Source organism: Babylonia areolata, chromosome 5 (genome assembly GCF_041734735.1).
Source record: "Babylonia areolata isolate BAREFJ2019XMU chromosome 5, ASM4173473v1, whole genome shotgun sequence".
Taxonomy (NCBI): Eukaryota; Metazoa; Mollusca; class Gastropoda; order Neogastropoda; family Buccinidae; genus Babylonia; species Babylonia areolata.
Genome location: NC_134880.1, coordinates 32,778,699 through 32,796,927, shown reverse-complemented (window position 1 = coordinate 32,796,927; position 18,229 = coordinate 32,778,699). Strand labels below are relative to the sequence as shown.

The 18,229-nt window shown below is 45.5% G+C and overlaps 1 protein-coding gene across 1 annotated transcript in view; it reads right to left on the bottom strand.

Annotated features, from left to right (window-relative positions):
• LOC143282249 (3'-5' RNA helicase YTHDC2-like) overlaps nt 1-18,229 on the bottom strand; it is a 190,670-nt gene that overhangs the window by 93,950 nt on the left and 78,491 nt on the right. The window contains exons 6-8 of the mRNA XM_076587848.1: nt 16,156-16,291; nt 2,149-2,341; nt 1,295-1,549 (exon numbers count right to left, since the gene is read on the bottom strand). Of these exons, the coding sequence (XP_076443963.1) occupies nt 1,295-1,549; nt 2,149-2,341; nt 16,156-16,291 (584 nt within the window). The remainder of the gene's footprint in view (nt 1-1,294; nt 1,550-2,148; nt 2,342-16,155; nt 16,292-18,229) is intronic.

Genomic DNA, 18,229 nt, shown 5'->3' with positions numbered 1-18,229 from the left:
CTATTATTATCATTATTAATGTATATAACTCAAACAGAAATATAACAAAATATAATATAGTATAACATATAATATACTATAACATAATATAATATGACATGACATGAGATGATATATGACTTGAACCGAATCTTTCCTGGATGTTGGTAAAAGCATCAAAATGAATCAACTTTCTACATAAATGTGATAGCAAAAAAAGTGTTTCACAATGCTTTACCATCATGTGGGGTGCATGAAAGTGGACCAAATAGTTTTGATGTTTGTTGTGATGCAAGCTTTCCTGTCACATTTATTTCAAATGTTCTTAATTTCATGCTGGATCATTTGTTCATCTATTTGTGTCAGCATCCTTTTGCATGCATGACTGCACTGAAAATAGATTCTCAGATTCATAGAAGACACTTAGAACATGAAAACGATTTAAAAACAGAGCGAAAGAAGACCAAATCAACCAGCTAAGTAAACACACATAAGGAAACACACACATACACACACACACACGCACACTCACTCTCTAACTCACTCACTCACTGACATACACATACATTCACACTTTTTTAAACAAGTACTGTGCCATCACCTTCACAGTCTATTGTTGATGTCTTTGCTAATGCCACTGTCATGATCATCGTTGTCATTTCCCCCATTTCTCGTTTCCTTTTCTCTCTCTCTCTCATTTTTCTCTGAGATTTGCACTGGGAGAAGACAAGAAACTAACTCCAATGACAAAGGAGATATTTCTTATAAAAATAAAGGGAACTTCCCATAATTTATCACACACTGAGAGAAATTGTGGGGGCACCCCCCAAGATTTCTTGCAAATGACAGAAAACGTGGGTGGGAAACAACCACATTTCCCACAATCCCATGATTTCTCTCAAAGTGTGAGAAACCAGGGGACTGCGTGAAATCATGGGCTTAGTAACCCCTTGAATTATGGTGAGAAAGTCCCTGGGACCCACACAATTTTTCTCTTCAGGAGCCCTGCATCTACTGTCATCAAGGATATTTTCAATATTTGTACACATGCCACCACAGAATTATCATCACTGACACATGAAGTGATTGGAACTGAAAGCCTTGCATTAAGACTGAGTGATTGGAACTGAAAGCCTTGCATTAAGACTGAATTCTAAATTCGAATGAGCTGCCTAAAACAGCTGTTCAAGTTAGTCACTGGAACAACACACACACACACACACACACACACACACACACCACACACACATGCACACACACACACACACACACACACACACGCACACAAGTGCATACAAGCACAAGACAAAAATACCTGTCCAGCTGTCCATAACAACTGATGGTGTTAGCAACAGCCACAATGTCATCATAGCCTGGCAAAAAGACAAGAATGGATCCCTCTGGCTGTGTAGTGTGGATCTTGAAGATGAGCCCAGTGACCAGGGTGGTGTCAACTTTGTCATCATCAAAACTCTGCTGGTACAGTGTCAGAAGTTCACGGTCCTCAGGGGACACCAGCTGAAGGTCCTCAAGGCCTTCACCACTCGTCACATAGGACTCCAGGGTAGCACTTAGTGGACAGTTAGCATTGCCAACCATCACTCATGTGATCAACGAAAAACAGTAAATCAACATCTCACAAACCTAAACCTGATGCATAAGATATGAAGAACACACTCTCCAATTAGCTGAACTCTTGTCTCACAGAGAAAGTCCTGGGAAAATAGACCAAAACCTATGATGTATTTTATGACAAAGAAGCTACAGTTATTGCACTATCATTATTTACTGTCCATGTCATACAGTTTCTTTTATACCTCAGTGTACTTACCATCAGTATTCCCCAACCACTGATCTCTTCACCCCCATTCCAATTTTACGTTTTTTTAATTGACAAGACAACCACTAAAGCCATGTAATGATAAGAAGAATGTAGGAAGAAGGTTTTTCTGTCTTGTTTTTGTTTGTTTGTTTGTTTGTTAGGTTTTTTTTTGTTTTGTTTTTCTTAAGCATATTTGGTGTTGATAAAGTATTTCTAGAGAAAATGAATGTGTTCAAGTTTAGCACAGACATACATACTCATACATACATATGCATACAACTATAATTGGGATTTATCGCCTAGACACTTTGTTTACACATATGAGCCACCCCAAAAAAATTGCTTACATATGTGCTTCCAGCAGTTCCACAACCTCAGCCTGGTTGAAGCGTTTAGCCCAATCGAGAGCAGTCCAGCCATTGGAGGCTCGCAGGTTTGCATTGGCTCCCAGTGCTAGCAACTGCTCCACCACTGCTGAAAACCCTCTGCCTGCAGCCACCATCAGGGGTGTGGCACTGGTGGCTGAATGGATGTAATCCACTGAACACACACGAGTCAGTCGGTTATATAGTAGACAAGTAGAGGGAAAATAAGAGAAGCAAGACCTTCAGGATATCCACTTCAACACTGGAATTATGGAACAGATAGACTTACACTGTTAAGTTTCAGTTTCAGTTTCAACGACATGTCAGAGTGTAAGGACAGATCAATTTAAGCAACACATCAGATGGAAAAAAGAAAAGAAAATGGAGCAAATGCCTGACCTTTGTATAACCCAAAAAGCTGATCAGGAATTGAGAGCCTATGCTAGGTCTAAGAAAAACATTAAAATAAAAATGAAATAAAATAATCAGACAACATAAACAAATAAATAAATACATTAGAATGTAGTGAAGGGACGTAGAAGGCACATGATTGAAATAAAAACAAGAACTGCAATGTAAGTTATCTTCCAACAGACCATGTTTAATCACACACTCTGACCTTGACCTCTAACTTTGAATCTGAAATACTATTGTTCTGGTTCACAGTGCCAAGAATTAAACAAATATCTAAAGCAAAGAAACAACAAGCAATGGTCCAAAGCATGGAAGTCAGTAAAATGCTTATACTAAGTTTTTAAACAGTATATCTCCTTTTCATACTATTCGAAGCCCAAGTACAAATATGCTTGGCAACTCCTAGCAGACAGCAATGTTTGAAGGTACCATGTGATGTTTTGGATGGCTGTGGTCTGTGTTTAAAAATAACTGCTGCAGTGCAGATAAGTCAATTCCCCTGACTTGAAGGGGTGGCAGGTTGGCACAACAAACACACAAGCACGCATGCCCTAGCTGACTGACATCATAAAGTAATCTAGGTAAAATGAAATGGAACAGTTCTGGATATACAGAAGATCACATACTTTTGGTTAAAAACTAACAAAGAATGTTGTAATGGTTCAATACGCTGACAATATATACATGTAGATATATAAATCACACAAAAAAATACTATACCAAAATGAGTTAAACACAGTAGCAAATCATATGAGCAAGAATGGTCTTCAATATCACAGTTGATGCTTTTTGATAATGGATCAAGTCCAGCTACATTGCCTTCCTTTAAAATTGATGATAACACCCTGGAACATAAAAAGTAGTTAAATTCTTTGGAGTGCACCTTATATCAAAATTAATTTAGAATCATCATATCGATTATAATGGCCAGGAAAACGTTAAACTTCTTGAAAATAGTATGCAAACAACCATGAAGCCAGGACATCTTCACTCTTTTACACTTTTGTTTGGAGATATCGCCACCATTTCTAAACATAACAACATTCGATTTATCTAAGTTAACTGAAATGAAATGAAATTATGGTGCTTAGAGCCTCGCCGACCACTAAGGCCATCTCAAGGCTATCGCCGCGTCAATTACTACTACAAGGATAAAAAAAACAACCAATTAAAACGAGTCACCACTTCAAACTTTCCACTCCAAAGTTAAAAAAAAACTTCCATAGTTTAAAACCTTCAAATCTGGTTAAAAAGGTTCACTTCTTTTAAGAAGTCCATCAGCGCCCACGGAGGGACATCACGAAACAAAGTCTTCAAAGAAACCGCCGTGTAATGTCTGCGTCTAACGTCATGCAGATCCCAACAGTCAAGGAGCACGTGTTTCACGGTGAGAGGCTCGTCACAGGGAACGCATCGAGGGGCCTCCTCCCCCTTCAACAAGTAAGAATGAGTAAAAAAAGTGTGCCCCGTACGCAGTCTGCGCAGCACAGATTCCTCCTTTCTGTTCTTCACCCCCGAAGGGAGGGTCTCCCCCAGGTCCGGACGGATCTGGAAGAGCTTGTTGTCCGTCTGGATGTTCCACTTCTCTTGCCAAAGATCCTTAACGTAAGTATTGACCTTCCGCTTCATGTCTGTATAGGGTACCAAGGATCTGGACAATTCTTTCTTTACAGCGTTCCTGGCCAGCAGGTCCGCCCTTTCGTTACCACGAATGCCAACATGTCCGGGAACCCAGGCCAACACAACCTCGTATCCTTTCTTCGTTGCGAGAGTAAAAGTTTCATAAAATTCCAGCAGTTTGGGATGAGTGATATTCCTGCAGGCGATCGCCTCCAGGGCTGACAAGGAGTCGGAAAAGATCATTAATCTCTTCTGTTTGGAAGAGAGAACCATTTTTAACCCCAGGACCAGTGCGGTCAGTTCCGCGGTGTATACCGAGCTGTCAGACAGGATGTGTTCCGTTGAGGGCCGGTCAGGAAAGGCGGGACAGAACGCAGATGCGGCGACTCCGTCCTCTGACTTGGAACCGTCAGTGAAGATGCCTTGAAAGGTGGGGAATTTGTGGCACAGTTCCGAAAAGTAGGTTCTGTAGGCCAGAGAACTGGTGGTGTCCTTACGGTACGAGGCCAGATCGAATCGGACCACAGGTGTTGTAAAGGTCCACGGGGGGCTGTCAGGGAACTTAGAGAAATCTGAGATGCCACCGACATCCAGATCGGCATTTTCCAAGTGCGGCTGAATGCGGAGTCCGAGAGGAGGTATGCAGTTTGGGTTGTCTGTAAATTTCTTATCGAAAGGGTTGTTGAATACAGCGTCGTAAGCAGGGTTTGTAGGTTCCGAAAACAATTTCAAATAATAGTTCAGGGTCAGCTTCAGTCTGCGGTTGGAAAGAGGCGGTTCCCCCGCCTCTGCGTACAGGCTGTGCACAGGGGTGGTGCGGAAAGCACCTAAGCTGAGACGGAGCCCTTGGTGGTGTACAGGGTCCAACAGTTTCAGGTAGGACGGTCTGGCCGAGCCGTACACAACACTTCCTTAATCCAGTTTGGACCGGACCAGGGCTCTGTAGAGGTGCAAGAGAGTCCTATTATCAGCACCCCAGTTCGTGTGTGCCACAACTCGGATGATGTTCAGGGCTTTTAGGCAAGATATTTTCAGCTGTTTAATGTGGCTGAGAAAATTCAGCTTCTGATCGAAGACGACCCCTAGAAATCTGGCTTCCTTGACCGCCGGGATGGTGGATGTTCCCAGACGGATTTCAGGGTCCTGATAGAATTGGCGAAAATTATGAAAATGGATGCATTCAGTTTTGGAGGACGAAAATGTGAAGCCATTCTCCTCTGCCCAACACTGGATTTTGTTGACGCAGAGCTGAAGCCGTCGCTGGATGCTGGCGTACGTGCTGCCGGTTGCATATAAAGCAAAATCATCCACGAACAGCGAGCTGTCCGATCCTTTCTGAACGGATTGAACGATGTCATTAATTTTGATGCTGAACAGAGCCGGCGACAGGATGCTCCCCTGCGGGACACCCAGCTCCTGCTCGTGAATGTCGGGCAGGGTGGTGCCGACTCTCACCTGGAATTGTCTGTCTTGTAAAAAATTGTGGATAAACTGAGGCAGGTGTCCTCGGAAGCCGAGCTTGTGCAAGTCGGAAAGAATACCAAATTTCCACGTGGTATCGTAAGCTTTCTCCAGGTCAAAAAATATGGCCACCACATGTTGTTTGTTGACGAAAGCATTTCTTATCGTGTTTTCCAGACGAACCAGATGGTCAACGGTAGAGTGATGCTTGCGGAAACCGCACTGTTCTTTCGCCAGAAGGCCGTCGGTCTCTAGTTTCCACATCAGTCTACCGTTGACCATCTTCTCCATCAGTTTGCAGACGCAGCTGGTCAGTGCAATTGGGCGGTAGTTGGAGGGGTTCGAGGGGTCTTTTCCCGGTTTCGGCAGCGGGATTATGAGGGCTTTCCGCCCTGTGACCCAGATGTCGTTATAAACTTTAAGCAGGGTGTCCAGACAGGTTTGGGGAAGGTGCTTTAGGAGTTTATAATGGACCTTGTCCATTCCTGGACAGGAATCCGTACAGGTCTGAAGGGCAGATTTAAGTTCGTTCATTGTGAAAGGAAGGTTGTAATTCTCTGTGTTGTCGGAAAAGAAGTTACATGGTGTTTTTTCTGACAGGTTTTTGGTTTTAAGAAAGCGAGCAGATTTGTTAGCAGATCTCGAGTTCTGTTCTATTGTGGAGGCAAGCAAATTGGCAACTGCTTTCTTCTCTGTGACCAGAGCGTCTGAAAGTTTAAGATGGTGGAAGGTCGGGCATGCGTTTTTGCCCTTAATTCTTTTTAAAACCCTCCACACTTTCTTCTTGGGTGTGTTGGAGGTTAAGGAAGAGCAGAAATCTCTCCATGACTTCCTCTGGCTCTTTTTAAAAACATACCTGGCTTTCGCCCTCAGCTGTTGATGGGTTCGAACGCTATCGGACTCCGGTCTCCGAAAGACGCGTCGCTGCGCTCTCTTCCGAGACTTGCGGGCCTCCCGACATTCCGCGTTGAACCAGGGCGTTCTAGGGACCTGAGGCTTGGAGGTAGACGATGGGACTGCTGCTTTGGTGCAATCTAAAACGATCCGAGTCAGAGCGTCAGCAGGGTCCTTGCTTTTCAATACTGTTTCTTCCTGCAGCTCCGCTCTTATCTTGGTGGTAAAAAAACTCCAGTCTGCTTTGTCGTAGTACAGGCGGTCAGGCAGAGAGTCACCTTCTCCATCTGTGGGGCGGAGGACGACAGGAAAGTGGTCACTCCCGTGCAGATCGTCGTGCACTTTCCACTCGTAGTCCAGGACCAACGATGGATCGCAGACCGACAGATCTAAACACGAGAGCTTTCCAGAGGACAGATGCAGGTAAGTGGGAGACTTGTCGTTAAGACAGCACAAGTCCATGTCAGAGAGAAGGTTTTCTAAGAGAAGACCTCGGGCTGATGTCATCTCACTTCCCCAGAGCGGGGAGTGTCCGTTGAAGTCGCCCAACAGTAAAAACGGACGTGGGAGCTGGTCGACCAGGTTCATGAGGTCCTGCCTCAGAACACGGACGGAAGGGGGAAGGTAGAGAGAGCAGACAGTGATGGTTTTCTCGAGCGTGACTCTGACTGCCACCGCCTGTAAAGGGGTGCTTAAAAGAACTGTACTGTATAAAAGGGACTTTCGAATAAAAAGAGCGACACCTCCCGTCAACCCCTCTTGCTTCGGTTGAGCGGGTTTAAAAACGGAGTTAAAACCAGAGAGAGATAAAACCTTGCTATCTCTTTGCAGAGTCTCCTGCAGTGCCAGCACTGAAGGTTTCAAAGCACGACAAAGCAGCTGGAGTTCCTGGAAGTTGGCATAGAATCCCCGGATATTCCAGTGGATCACTGCCATTAGAAAGATTTAAAAAAAAAAAAATAAAGCAGCAGCCTATTCCATCGCTACCCCCTGCTCCTCCACTTGCGGTGGCTCAAGGTCCGCCAAGATGGAGTATTTGTTTATCGACATAAATTTTTCGGATTCCGACCGAGTCGGAATATCCACCACATCGGCCCCTCCCGATCCCGCCGTGGCCGCAACCCTCCCCTCCTTGAGTTTTGGAGGTACGGGGGGCTTCCGGCCACTTCCGCCAGCCCGAGGGCCAGGCAGACAAGAGGCGGGGCGAGGGGGGCCGGGGGGTGGGGTGGGGCGGGAGGCGGACAACGTGCCTCCGCCCGAGGCTTTTCTCTCCCGCCCAGCAGCCCCTGAGGACTGCCGCGCAGGATGGGAAGGGGTGGACACAGCGCCTCCACCCAAGGCCAACGGTTCCGACGAGGCGGTTAAGTCGTCCGTCTGCGTTCCTGTGGACGTCGTCTGCACCGCGACGTCCACCGTCCTGGATCTGACGACAGAGGCATACGACGCCTTAGGCGACGCGGCCTCCACCTGTTTCCTTGCCTCAAAGAAGGAAATTTTCTGTTCTGTCTTGACTTTCTGGATTTGTTTCTCTTTCTTCCAGGCGGGGCAGTCCTTCGATGAGGACGGGTGGCCACCTCCGCAGTTCGCACACAGGGCTGCACTGACGCAATCGCCCTGGTGTGCCGCCTTCGAACAGGTGCCACACGCCTCTTCCTCCTTACATCGGTCTCTCACGTGTCCGAATTTCTGACACTTAAAGCATCTCAGAGGGGACGGTACGTACAGGCTGACATTAACTAGCAGGTATCCGACCCGAATGTCCTTGGGGACATCCGGGCAGCAGAAGGTGAGGAAGAAAGTGTTGGTCGGGACTCTGTCCGACCCCTTCCTCACCGTCACCCTGTACACTTCGGTCACTCCCTGAGAGGACAGCTCGCTCTTGATCTCGGCCTCAGACACACCTTTCAACTCCGGGCATCTGATGACCCCCTTTGAGCAGTTGAGGCCTTTGTGAGGGGAAACCTTCACCGCCCTATCCACGAAAGTGGTCGCCTTGAGAAGGAGCTGTGTCTGCCTTTTGGATTCCGTCTGAACTAAAAATGCTCTGCTCCTGCGATCCTGCCAGGCACTGAAAGCCCTTCTGGATAGCGAAGGGGCTGAGAGCCGACAATGGCTTGTCGTCATCAGCGCCCTCCATCACCAGCCACGATGGCCAAAATCCAGAGGTCTCAACGACCTCCGAATCGGAGTCTGAGTCATCCGTTCCCTGGAAGGGGTGGGAGGGGTGGAAGAGTTCAATGGTGATGCTGACAGTTCCAACCGCACACCAGCCACGCGTTCAGGTGGAGCAGTTGAGGATTGGAGTGAGGAATGCCCGAACGAGGCTGCCTCAGCAGATGAGGTTTTGTTTCCAGTTCCAGGGGTGGATCATGTGTCAGGGACTGAAGGACCGGAAACCAGGGCTGGGCTGGCCTTTTCAGCACAATGAGGATCAGCTGCGGGCGTTCCAACCTGGCTTTGCGTATCACCTTGGACAGGATTGGAAAGGGAGGAAATGCGTAGGTAATCAGACTGCTCCAGTCTAGAGAGAGAGCATCCACTGCCCACACTTCTGGGTCGGCAACCGGAGAGACGTAAGTAGGAAGTCTCTTGTTGAACCTTGTCGCAAAAAGGTCCACCATCGGCGGGAACCACTGTTCCCACACCCCCTGCAGGGTGTCCTTGTCCAGGGTCCACTCTGTGTGGATGACACTCTTGGACCTGCTGAGAGCATCTGCCAAGCTGTTGGCTTTTCCTGCTATGTGTCTCGCTGAAAGTGCAATGCCCTTGCTGTGGCACTAACGGAGGAGAGCCTCGGTCTGCAGAGAGAGGTCTGCCGAGTGCGCTCCCCCCCCCCACCCACCCCCTCCCCGTTTGTTCACGTAACATGCGACCGTCATATTGTCCGTGAACAAGCGGATGGTCTTGCCAGTGGCCTCCCCCATGAAGTGCAGGAGAGCCCTGCGAACTGCCTCCAGTTCCAGAACATTGATGTGGCATAGGCGCTCCTCCGGGGACAAAGTCCCTGCTGCATGGAGTGAGTCCATGTGGGCTCCCCAGCCCAGGGAGGAGGCGTCTGTGAATAGTGCCACCTGAAGAGTAGGTGGGGCTATGGGCACCCCTTGTGTCAGAAGAGGGGTGGTTAACCACTTTGATGTCACCTTGAGGAACCACTCGCCCAGACATATCAGGGTATCCCATGGCTGAGTGCTCTGGGACCACCGTAGCCTGAGTGCCCTCTGAAGAGGGCGCTTGAGAACCCTGCCCAGTGGAATGAGAGGTGCCATGGACTCCATCATGCCCAGGAGGGAAGAAAGTGTCTGCGCTGTTGCTTGGGAGGAATGGCACAAGTGGTTGAGGAGGCCTGCCAGACGGTCCCACCGATCTGGCGTCGGAGAGACTATCATGGACCGCGTGTCGAATCTCATCCCTAAGAAGTCGAAGGACGGACTCGGGGACAGATCGCATTTCTCCTGGTTCGTGATGAAGCCCAGTTGGGAGCAAAGGTCTAGAAGTCTGGCTGTATGACTCTGGCACAGGGCCTGTGACTGGGCCAGAATAAGCCAGTCGTCCAGGTACACACACAGCCGAATGGACTCCGACCGGATGATGGACACCAATTCCCGCACCACCTTGGTAAACAGGAAAGGGGCAAGGGACAGACCAAATGGGAGGGCCGAGAACTGGAACACCTTGTCCCTCCACACGAACCTCAGGTACCGACAGGATGCCGGGTGGATGAGGATATAAAAGTAAGCATCTTTCAGATCGATAGAGGTAGCCCAATCACCCCGTTGCATGGTCTCCCGAATCTGTGCTTGTGTGTCCATCTTGAATTTGATTTTGGGGAGGAATCTGTTGAGGGGGGACGTCCAAGACTGGTCTCCACCCTCCTGAGACCTTTGGAATCATGAACAACCAAGAGAGGACGTGCTACTCCCCCCTCTACCTGCCTCACGCTGGGACACCTCGGGAGGCGACGCTCGTATCCCTTTCCCCCCGGTCCCCTTCATGACCGTTTTACTGGAATGAGCGTCCCCTCCGCGATCAGCGTCTGAAGACGCATCGCCGCGGTACCTATCAGGAAGAATCATGAGCTCCAGGCCTGGGAGAGTCTCTTGTCGAGTATCCCTCCCAGCATCATGATCCCTGCCTTCGTAGGATGGCATATGAGGCATGGTACCGCGCGTAGGCACCAAGCGAAAATTCGATCCCCAAAAGAGAAAGGAAAGACAGGATCGACTCAAGAGGTAGAAAAATACGAACGAATCGAGGGTGCCAAGTCGAAACGAGTACACAGAATGTAAGAAAAATATACAGACAAGCCGCATACAACAAAATAAGGCCAAATGAACACGCTTAATAGCCAAAAAAAGCGTAAGACGAGACAGAGCGAAAACCTGACAAGATGGCGTGGAGAGCCTTGGCCAAAGGAATGATTCAGCGCTTATAGCTTTTAGAGGCATTTGATTGGCTAAGAGCGGGCCAGGCAAAGAGGAGCGTCTTTTCACTGTTAGCCGCGTGAAATTTGGCCAAGCAGAGCAAACCAATAGGCCTAGTTTGCATCAGTTTGACATGGTCAGTATATGACACCAAACACCAGTTCATGTGCTGACAACAGTCATGCTGCCAACTACCATGGTCAGTGTGACAACACGACACCGTCCTGAAAGACAGAAGCCAGCTGCAGTACAAGACTACATCACCAACATGGCTGGAGTGGATATGAGTGACCAGCTACTGCAAGTGCAAGGTCTGTGAAGACCTGTTCAAGCGCCACAACACACCAAAACACCAAACTGTCAACTGGTGTCCAAAATGTGGAGTTCCACTGTGTGTGAAGCTGTGCCCAGGACTCAACATCACCTGCCATGAGCTTTTTCAATCCAGAAGACTATTGTCAGTGATAATACATCAGGTTTTTGTGTGCAGTGAACTCCCTTTTTTATGTAGAGACAATATTTTCTTTTGTGTGCGTGATTTTCAACTTTCTCCACCATCTGTTCATACTTCATTGCATGTACTAGGTCTTCAGTTCCTCAAATAGTGTTAGGATGTGATGTGGAACATTTGTAAGCTGTTCAAGGACACTTGATATACCTTTCTGATGGGAGCAAAAATGCTACAAAATACACAAAAAATGAATACCGTGTTCAACAACAAGATGGTGAGTAAATAATTTATTATTTTGCACAAATATGGAACAATATTCACTGAATACACATACTAAATTTCAATTCTCTAGGTGTTTGTTTTTTTGAGAATTTTTTTCCCATCCTATACAAACCCTGGGTTTTCAGGGATTCGCAAGGGCAAAAACTCTTGGCATGGAGTGAGTTAAGATGAGAAAGATCAGTTTAAAGCAAATTAAGTCCCCTAGAATTAATTACGGATTAATTTCCCTTTTTTACCTCTGCACCAAAACGTTTGCAAAATAAATAAAACTTCCATGCTTAGCAAAAGAAATTCCTGTTTGAACAAAAAATGATAATAATGACTGCTCTTGTTGTTGTGTCAGAATATCAGATCAAAGTGCCAAGTTTAGAGAATACAAAAAATATAAACAGTAAATGCAGTTTGCATATAATTTAGCTTCTTTTTTAATTTTTTTGTGCCCATCCCAGAGGTGCAATATTGTTTTAAACAAGATGACTGGACAGAACTGAATTTTTCCTATTTTTATGCCAAATTTGGTGTTAACTGACAAAGTATTTGCATAGAAAATGTCAATGTTAAAGTTTACCACGGACACATGCACACACACACACACACACACACACACACAGACACACAGACACACACACACGCACACACACAGACAACTGAACACCGGGTTAAAACATAGACTCACTTTGTTTACACAAATGAGTCAAAAATGGAGCAGTCACAGTTATAGAATTTTTAAAGATCCCCTCAGGGCCTGCTGCTTTGCTCTTTTTCAAAGAACAAACTGCAGCATAGACTTCGCTTTCAGTGATATCACACCTCATGGAAGACATACTGGGAGATTACAATCTGAAACTTTGTCTGATTTACTTGGACGACATCATTTTTTCAAGGACCTTTGAGGAGCATGTCAACAGACTGAACAAAGTATTTCAGAGAATCTTCAAGGCAGGACTAAAGCTATCACCAAAGAAGTGTAAGTTTTTCCACAAGAAGGTTGTCTATGTTGGACACATGATCTTCAGTTCAGGCTTCGAGTCTGATCCAGCTAAGACATAAGCCATCAGACACTGGCCAACACCAGAGATTCCTGAAGAAGTACAAATGTTTTGGGGATTTTGTGGCTACTACAGGAAATTTGTCCAGGACTTGTCCAAAATAGCTGCACCACTCTCTGAGCTGATTCCAATGCCCACCAAGAAGCGTGGAAAACGTTCATTTTCAAGCTGTCAAAAACCTTGGGTTTCAGGTTCTGAACAGGAAAATGCCTTCCAAAGACTGAAAACAGCATTTACCTCTCCACCTGTACTAAGCTATGGTGATTTCACACTGCCATTTGAACTCCATACAGATGCATCTACTCGGGGTCTTAGCGCCATCCTGTATCAGCAGCAACATGGCAAGAAGAAAGTCATTGCATACACTAGCCACAGTCTTGGTTGAGCCGAGAAGAACTATCCTGCGCATAAACTCAAGTCTTTGGCATTGAAATGGGCAGTGTGTGAGAAATTCAAAGATTTACCTCTACGGGTCAGAGTTTGTGGTTCACACTGATAACAATCCCTTGACGTATGTACTGACTTCAGCAAAGTTGGATGCCATAGGTCACCACTGGCTGGCTGCGTTATCCACATTCAACTTCAGCATCAAGTATAAGCCAGGGTCAAAGAACATTGATGCTGACACTTTGTCTCGCCTACCGCCTATCGCAGATAAAGAGCAAGAGTCTGATGAAATTGCCACAGACCTGGTCCACACTATGTGCAGCGCTGCGACTTGTACAGTTGTTGAGAGCCGCTGTCTGTCTGCAGAAGTTGTGGATGTACTGGATGAAGCTGGACAAGACATTGCTGATATTCACAGTGACTGACTGGAGGAGAGCGCAGGCTCAAGACAAAGTTCTTGGAAAATGGCTGAACGCAGTACGACAACGAAAGAAGCCATGCAACATACCTGACACTTCAGAACATCAGGCCATGAGAAAGAACTTTGAGAACTTTCGGCTGCACCATGGAGTTTTGTACAGAGAGACCACTGTAGATGGAGAGACACAGACTCAGCTAGTGCTACCTACAGGCTTTTAAAGGGCTGCACGACGACACTGGCCACCCAGGACAAGACCGCACATTAGGACTGGTACATGAACGCTTTCGGTGGCCCGGTATGACTGGACATGTTGAACAGTGGGTCAAGAACTGTCCACATTGTTTGGTGAACTCTTTCATTCCGGCAGCACGGTTTTCCGGTTTGCTAGAATCATGCCCTTCATTCCTGGAGGCCGATAAACCATGCAGCAGAAAATTCCTCCTTTCCTTCCTGCCGCTCGGAAAATCGGTTCTCGTGGTAAGCGCTTTGAACTTCACGCGAGTCGCGTCATAAGCGCGCGTGATCTATCCTTGACTGGGGCACTTGTGGGGTAGTGTTTATGAATGGAATGGATGTCAGACACCCCCCTCTCCCTCCCTGGGCCGTGGGAAAGTGGCCACTGCTTCATTCCTGCCAGTGTGCAACTGCAGACGTGGCATTTCTGAGTGAACACATGAACACGGAAGATGGAAGGTGTAGAAAATTCGGATTCAGACCAGTTTTCTGATGAAGAATTTTACAATGCTTTACCAGATGATGATTTCCATCTGTTGCAACTAAATGATGAGGAGAGAGCACAGTTAGCTGCTGCAATAGAAGCACAAATAGCGGGTGATGTGATCACTGACTATGACCCCTTGTACAAGGTGAGAAATTTCATCAACATGATTCTCCCTTTGTTCTGGACCAACTTCCACCCAGGTCATGAACTAAGTATTGATGAGGCAATGATCAGGTACAAGGGTCGGATATTTTTCAAGCAATACATGCCAGCCAAGCCAACCAAATGGGGCATCAAGATGTGGTACTGCGTTGCGTTTGATATTTATACCAGCCATGCAAGTTGCAGAGACAAACCATTAGTCTTGGGCATGAAGTTGTTCACATGTTGGCATCACCTTTCTACCATCAAAACAGGCACCTGTATTTTGATCGTTTTTTTCCCCTGTGTCCCCTTGATGACACATCTGGCCCGAAAAGGGGCATATGCCTGTGCCACTGTCAACACCAACCGCAAAGGGTTACCAGAGGAGGTCAAGACTGCCAAGTTGAAAGAGAAGGGAAAATTGCTGCAGATGCAGAAGGGCTCGCTGATGGCCACAGTCTACAAAGACAACCGTCAGATCTACCTTCTCAGCACCAACCAGTCACCAGGTATGACGACAGCGGAGGACAAAGTGAAGCCGACAGTCATCGCCAGCTACAAGTACATGGGTGGCGTTGACAAGTCAGACCAGTATCGCAACTACTACCCTGTTGGTCATCAGAACAAGAAATGGTGGTGCTACATTTTCCATTCTCTGGTCAACTTGTGCATTGTCCAGGCCTACCTCACCTGGGAAGTGTCACCTCATGACCCAGTGAACAAGACCTATGACCACTTGATGTTTCACGCTGACATTGCAGAACAACTTCGCGCAGGATTCACCTCCAGGAAGCGCAAAGCAGGGCGCAGCAAAGCAGTGCCAGATGCCCCCATTGCCTTGGCCAGCATCAACCATCACAAGTTCGAAAAGATCAAAGGGAGACGTGGAGTCTGTCGGCAGTGCATCAAAGACGGTCGCAGGACAGCAAAGGGAGGAGGGGTAGAGAAACATCATATATGTGTTCTTTCTGCCAGGTACCCCTCTGCTTCCACAGGAATGGCTGTTTCCGTGATTACCATGGACAGAATGTGGCTCAACATTAGGACAAGCTAGCTTGTTTTTGTTTATGTGTGTGTGTGTGTGTGTGTGTGTGTGTGTGTGTCTGTGCTTACCTGTAGTTTTGGTGACTCTATGACACTTAGCAGTGGCACTCTACTCACTATCCTTACTGTACAGCTATACATTGTGTGCATATATAAACGGATCTCTACAAAGTGCTTAGAACAGTGACATAAGAGCAACATGGAACTGTGCTTGAAATTATCTCCAGTAACTCTTCAGTTGTGACAACTGACACTAGTTGTGTGACACTCTTTGGATTACCTGTGGGGACTGTACTGGCAGACAGGAGACAGATCATCTCAAATAGGCCGCAGCTTCATTTCACAACATTAACGTGCATGTGCATGGAATAACTGCATGTTGGTGTGCTGTATTAGAATTGTCATCATCGCATGTGACATATTTGGTGACATTTTGGTGACAGAGACACGACCTTTCACACCGAATCTTGTTCACATGACAGAACAAAGCCTCATGACCATACCTGCCGAATTTCATGACTCTAGAGGTTTATTCTTGGTTGTGGTGAAGCGTGAACCATACATACCCATTTTGAGGCTAAACTCACCAAACAAATCCGAAATCTAGGGGAGTTTGGCCTCAGAGAATCTGAATACAAGAGGGTTACAATAAATTTGCATCAGGAACTGTGTATACTAACCTGAAACATTCTCACTCATGATGAGATGGAAGATCTGGTGGAAAGCTTCATCTTGCCCAGTCAACCACACACTGGTCAGCAGCTCATCCAACTTTGCCTTCACTCTGGGCTCTAACTCTTCTTTCTCTTCTCCAAACTGTCACACAAAATAACCAGTTAAAATACTAAGCAAATGGACATTGTTTTGAACAAAAATGTGGTCATAATTGCAGCTAAATATCTCAATGACACTCTACTTGACGCAACAAGACACATTTTGTTGATGGGCAATTTTTGTGCATTTGTGTTTACTGCCTTTTTGGTGGAGGACTGGCTGCATAAATTATAAAATGAAAGTGTCAGGATGCATGCTGTGGCATTTCTGGATGTGTTGGTGGTGGTGGCAGTTGTTTTGTGCATTTCTAAGACTGAAATCACAGTAAGCAAGATGAATCAAAATAACTGACTCAATTGTTTGAACAAGATAATCCCCTTTATGACGATATGGTAAGCAGACAAAGGTCAGGGTCATCACTTGGCAAAGTAGAAAAAGTTTGACAGACTGTATATTACACCCAATTTTATTCAAACATGGTCTTGTGACTGGTTATGGATACAGAATGATCCCTCAAGAACTTTAAAATCAGAGGTCAAAGTCGCAACATGGCATGTGATATTGACAGAAGCACTTCTGCATGCAAGAGAGAGGTCTTCTATATCATATTCAGCAAATTTGGCACAATGACTGGTCACGGTGAAAATAAAAACCTATGAAATAAAACAAGAGCAAGGTCATCATATGGCCTATTGGAAAAATATAAAAGAATGATAAGACTTCGGTTTTTCATGCTTTTTTTTTTTTTTTTTTCCCCAACATGGATTACCATATAGTGATGTGTTTAGGCCAGGACATCAATGCTTTGTCAATTTAGAAGTCAAAGGTCAGGGTCACAGTGTGTCTTTTTACTGGTTTTTGTTGACTCACTTGTGTAAACAAAGTGAGTCTGTTTTAACCCGGTGTTCGGTTGTCTGTGTGTGTGTGTGTGTGTGTGTGTGTGGAAAACTTTAACACTGACATTTTCTATGCAAATACTTTGTCGGTTGACACCAAATTAGGCATAAAAATAGGAAAAATTCAGTTCTTTCCAATCATCTTGTTTAAAACAATATTGCACCTCTGGGATGGGCACAAAAAAATATATAAAAAAGAAGCCAAATTATATGCAAACTGCATTTACTGTTATATTTATTTTTTTTTTATTCTCTAAACTTGGCACTTTGATCTGATATTCTGACACAACAAGAGCAGTCATTATTATTATTTTTTGTTCAAACAGGAACTTCTTTTGCTAAGCATGGAAGTTTTATTTATTTTGCAAACGTTTTGGTAAGGATAGTAAAGAAGGGAAATTAATCTGTAATTAATGCTAGGGGACTTAATTTGCTTTAAACTGATCTTTCTCATCTTAAACATTACATTTTGAAATTATACTCGATACATAAAAAGCTTGTGTGTTTAACTCTCAGTGAACAGTGCTTTCACTGTGTTCATTCACCCAAGAGGTCTTTTTCGGAACATACTAAAATCAATACGACAAGTGGACTTTATAGATCTATTGGCTGAGCCCTGAAGGTCATGGGCAAAAATCAGTTCTGTACACATATTTATACACATTCAAAGAACGTGCTCATATTGTTCGCGAATGCGAACGACGCCAGAATCAGTCGGAATTCACAGTTAAAAATTGTAAACCATGCGAGTTAATACCCTTGAACTGATGAAACGAAAAAAATTTCCAGTCTTGACTTTTCTCAAAATGAAGTCCTTTTCACTTCATATGACGTTTAGAAGTACTTGTACTTGGCTCTACATGTTATTAGTTTAACAAAATGCTAAATTTTCATATCAACTTTAAAACTATAAAACTAGAATGAACATAAAAGAGAAATTGAATCGACCGTGTCGTACTACATTCCCGGCGGGTGTAACTAAACTTGTACATCTATCTAGATCTAGAGAAAACGGCTAAATGTTGCAGTGTGATTGCTGCGATAGCCACATCTCCTTTACCGCGGACTTAAAAAGAATTTTTTA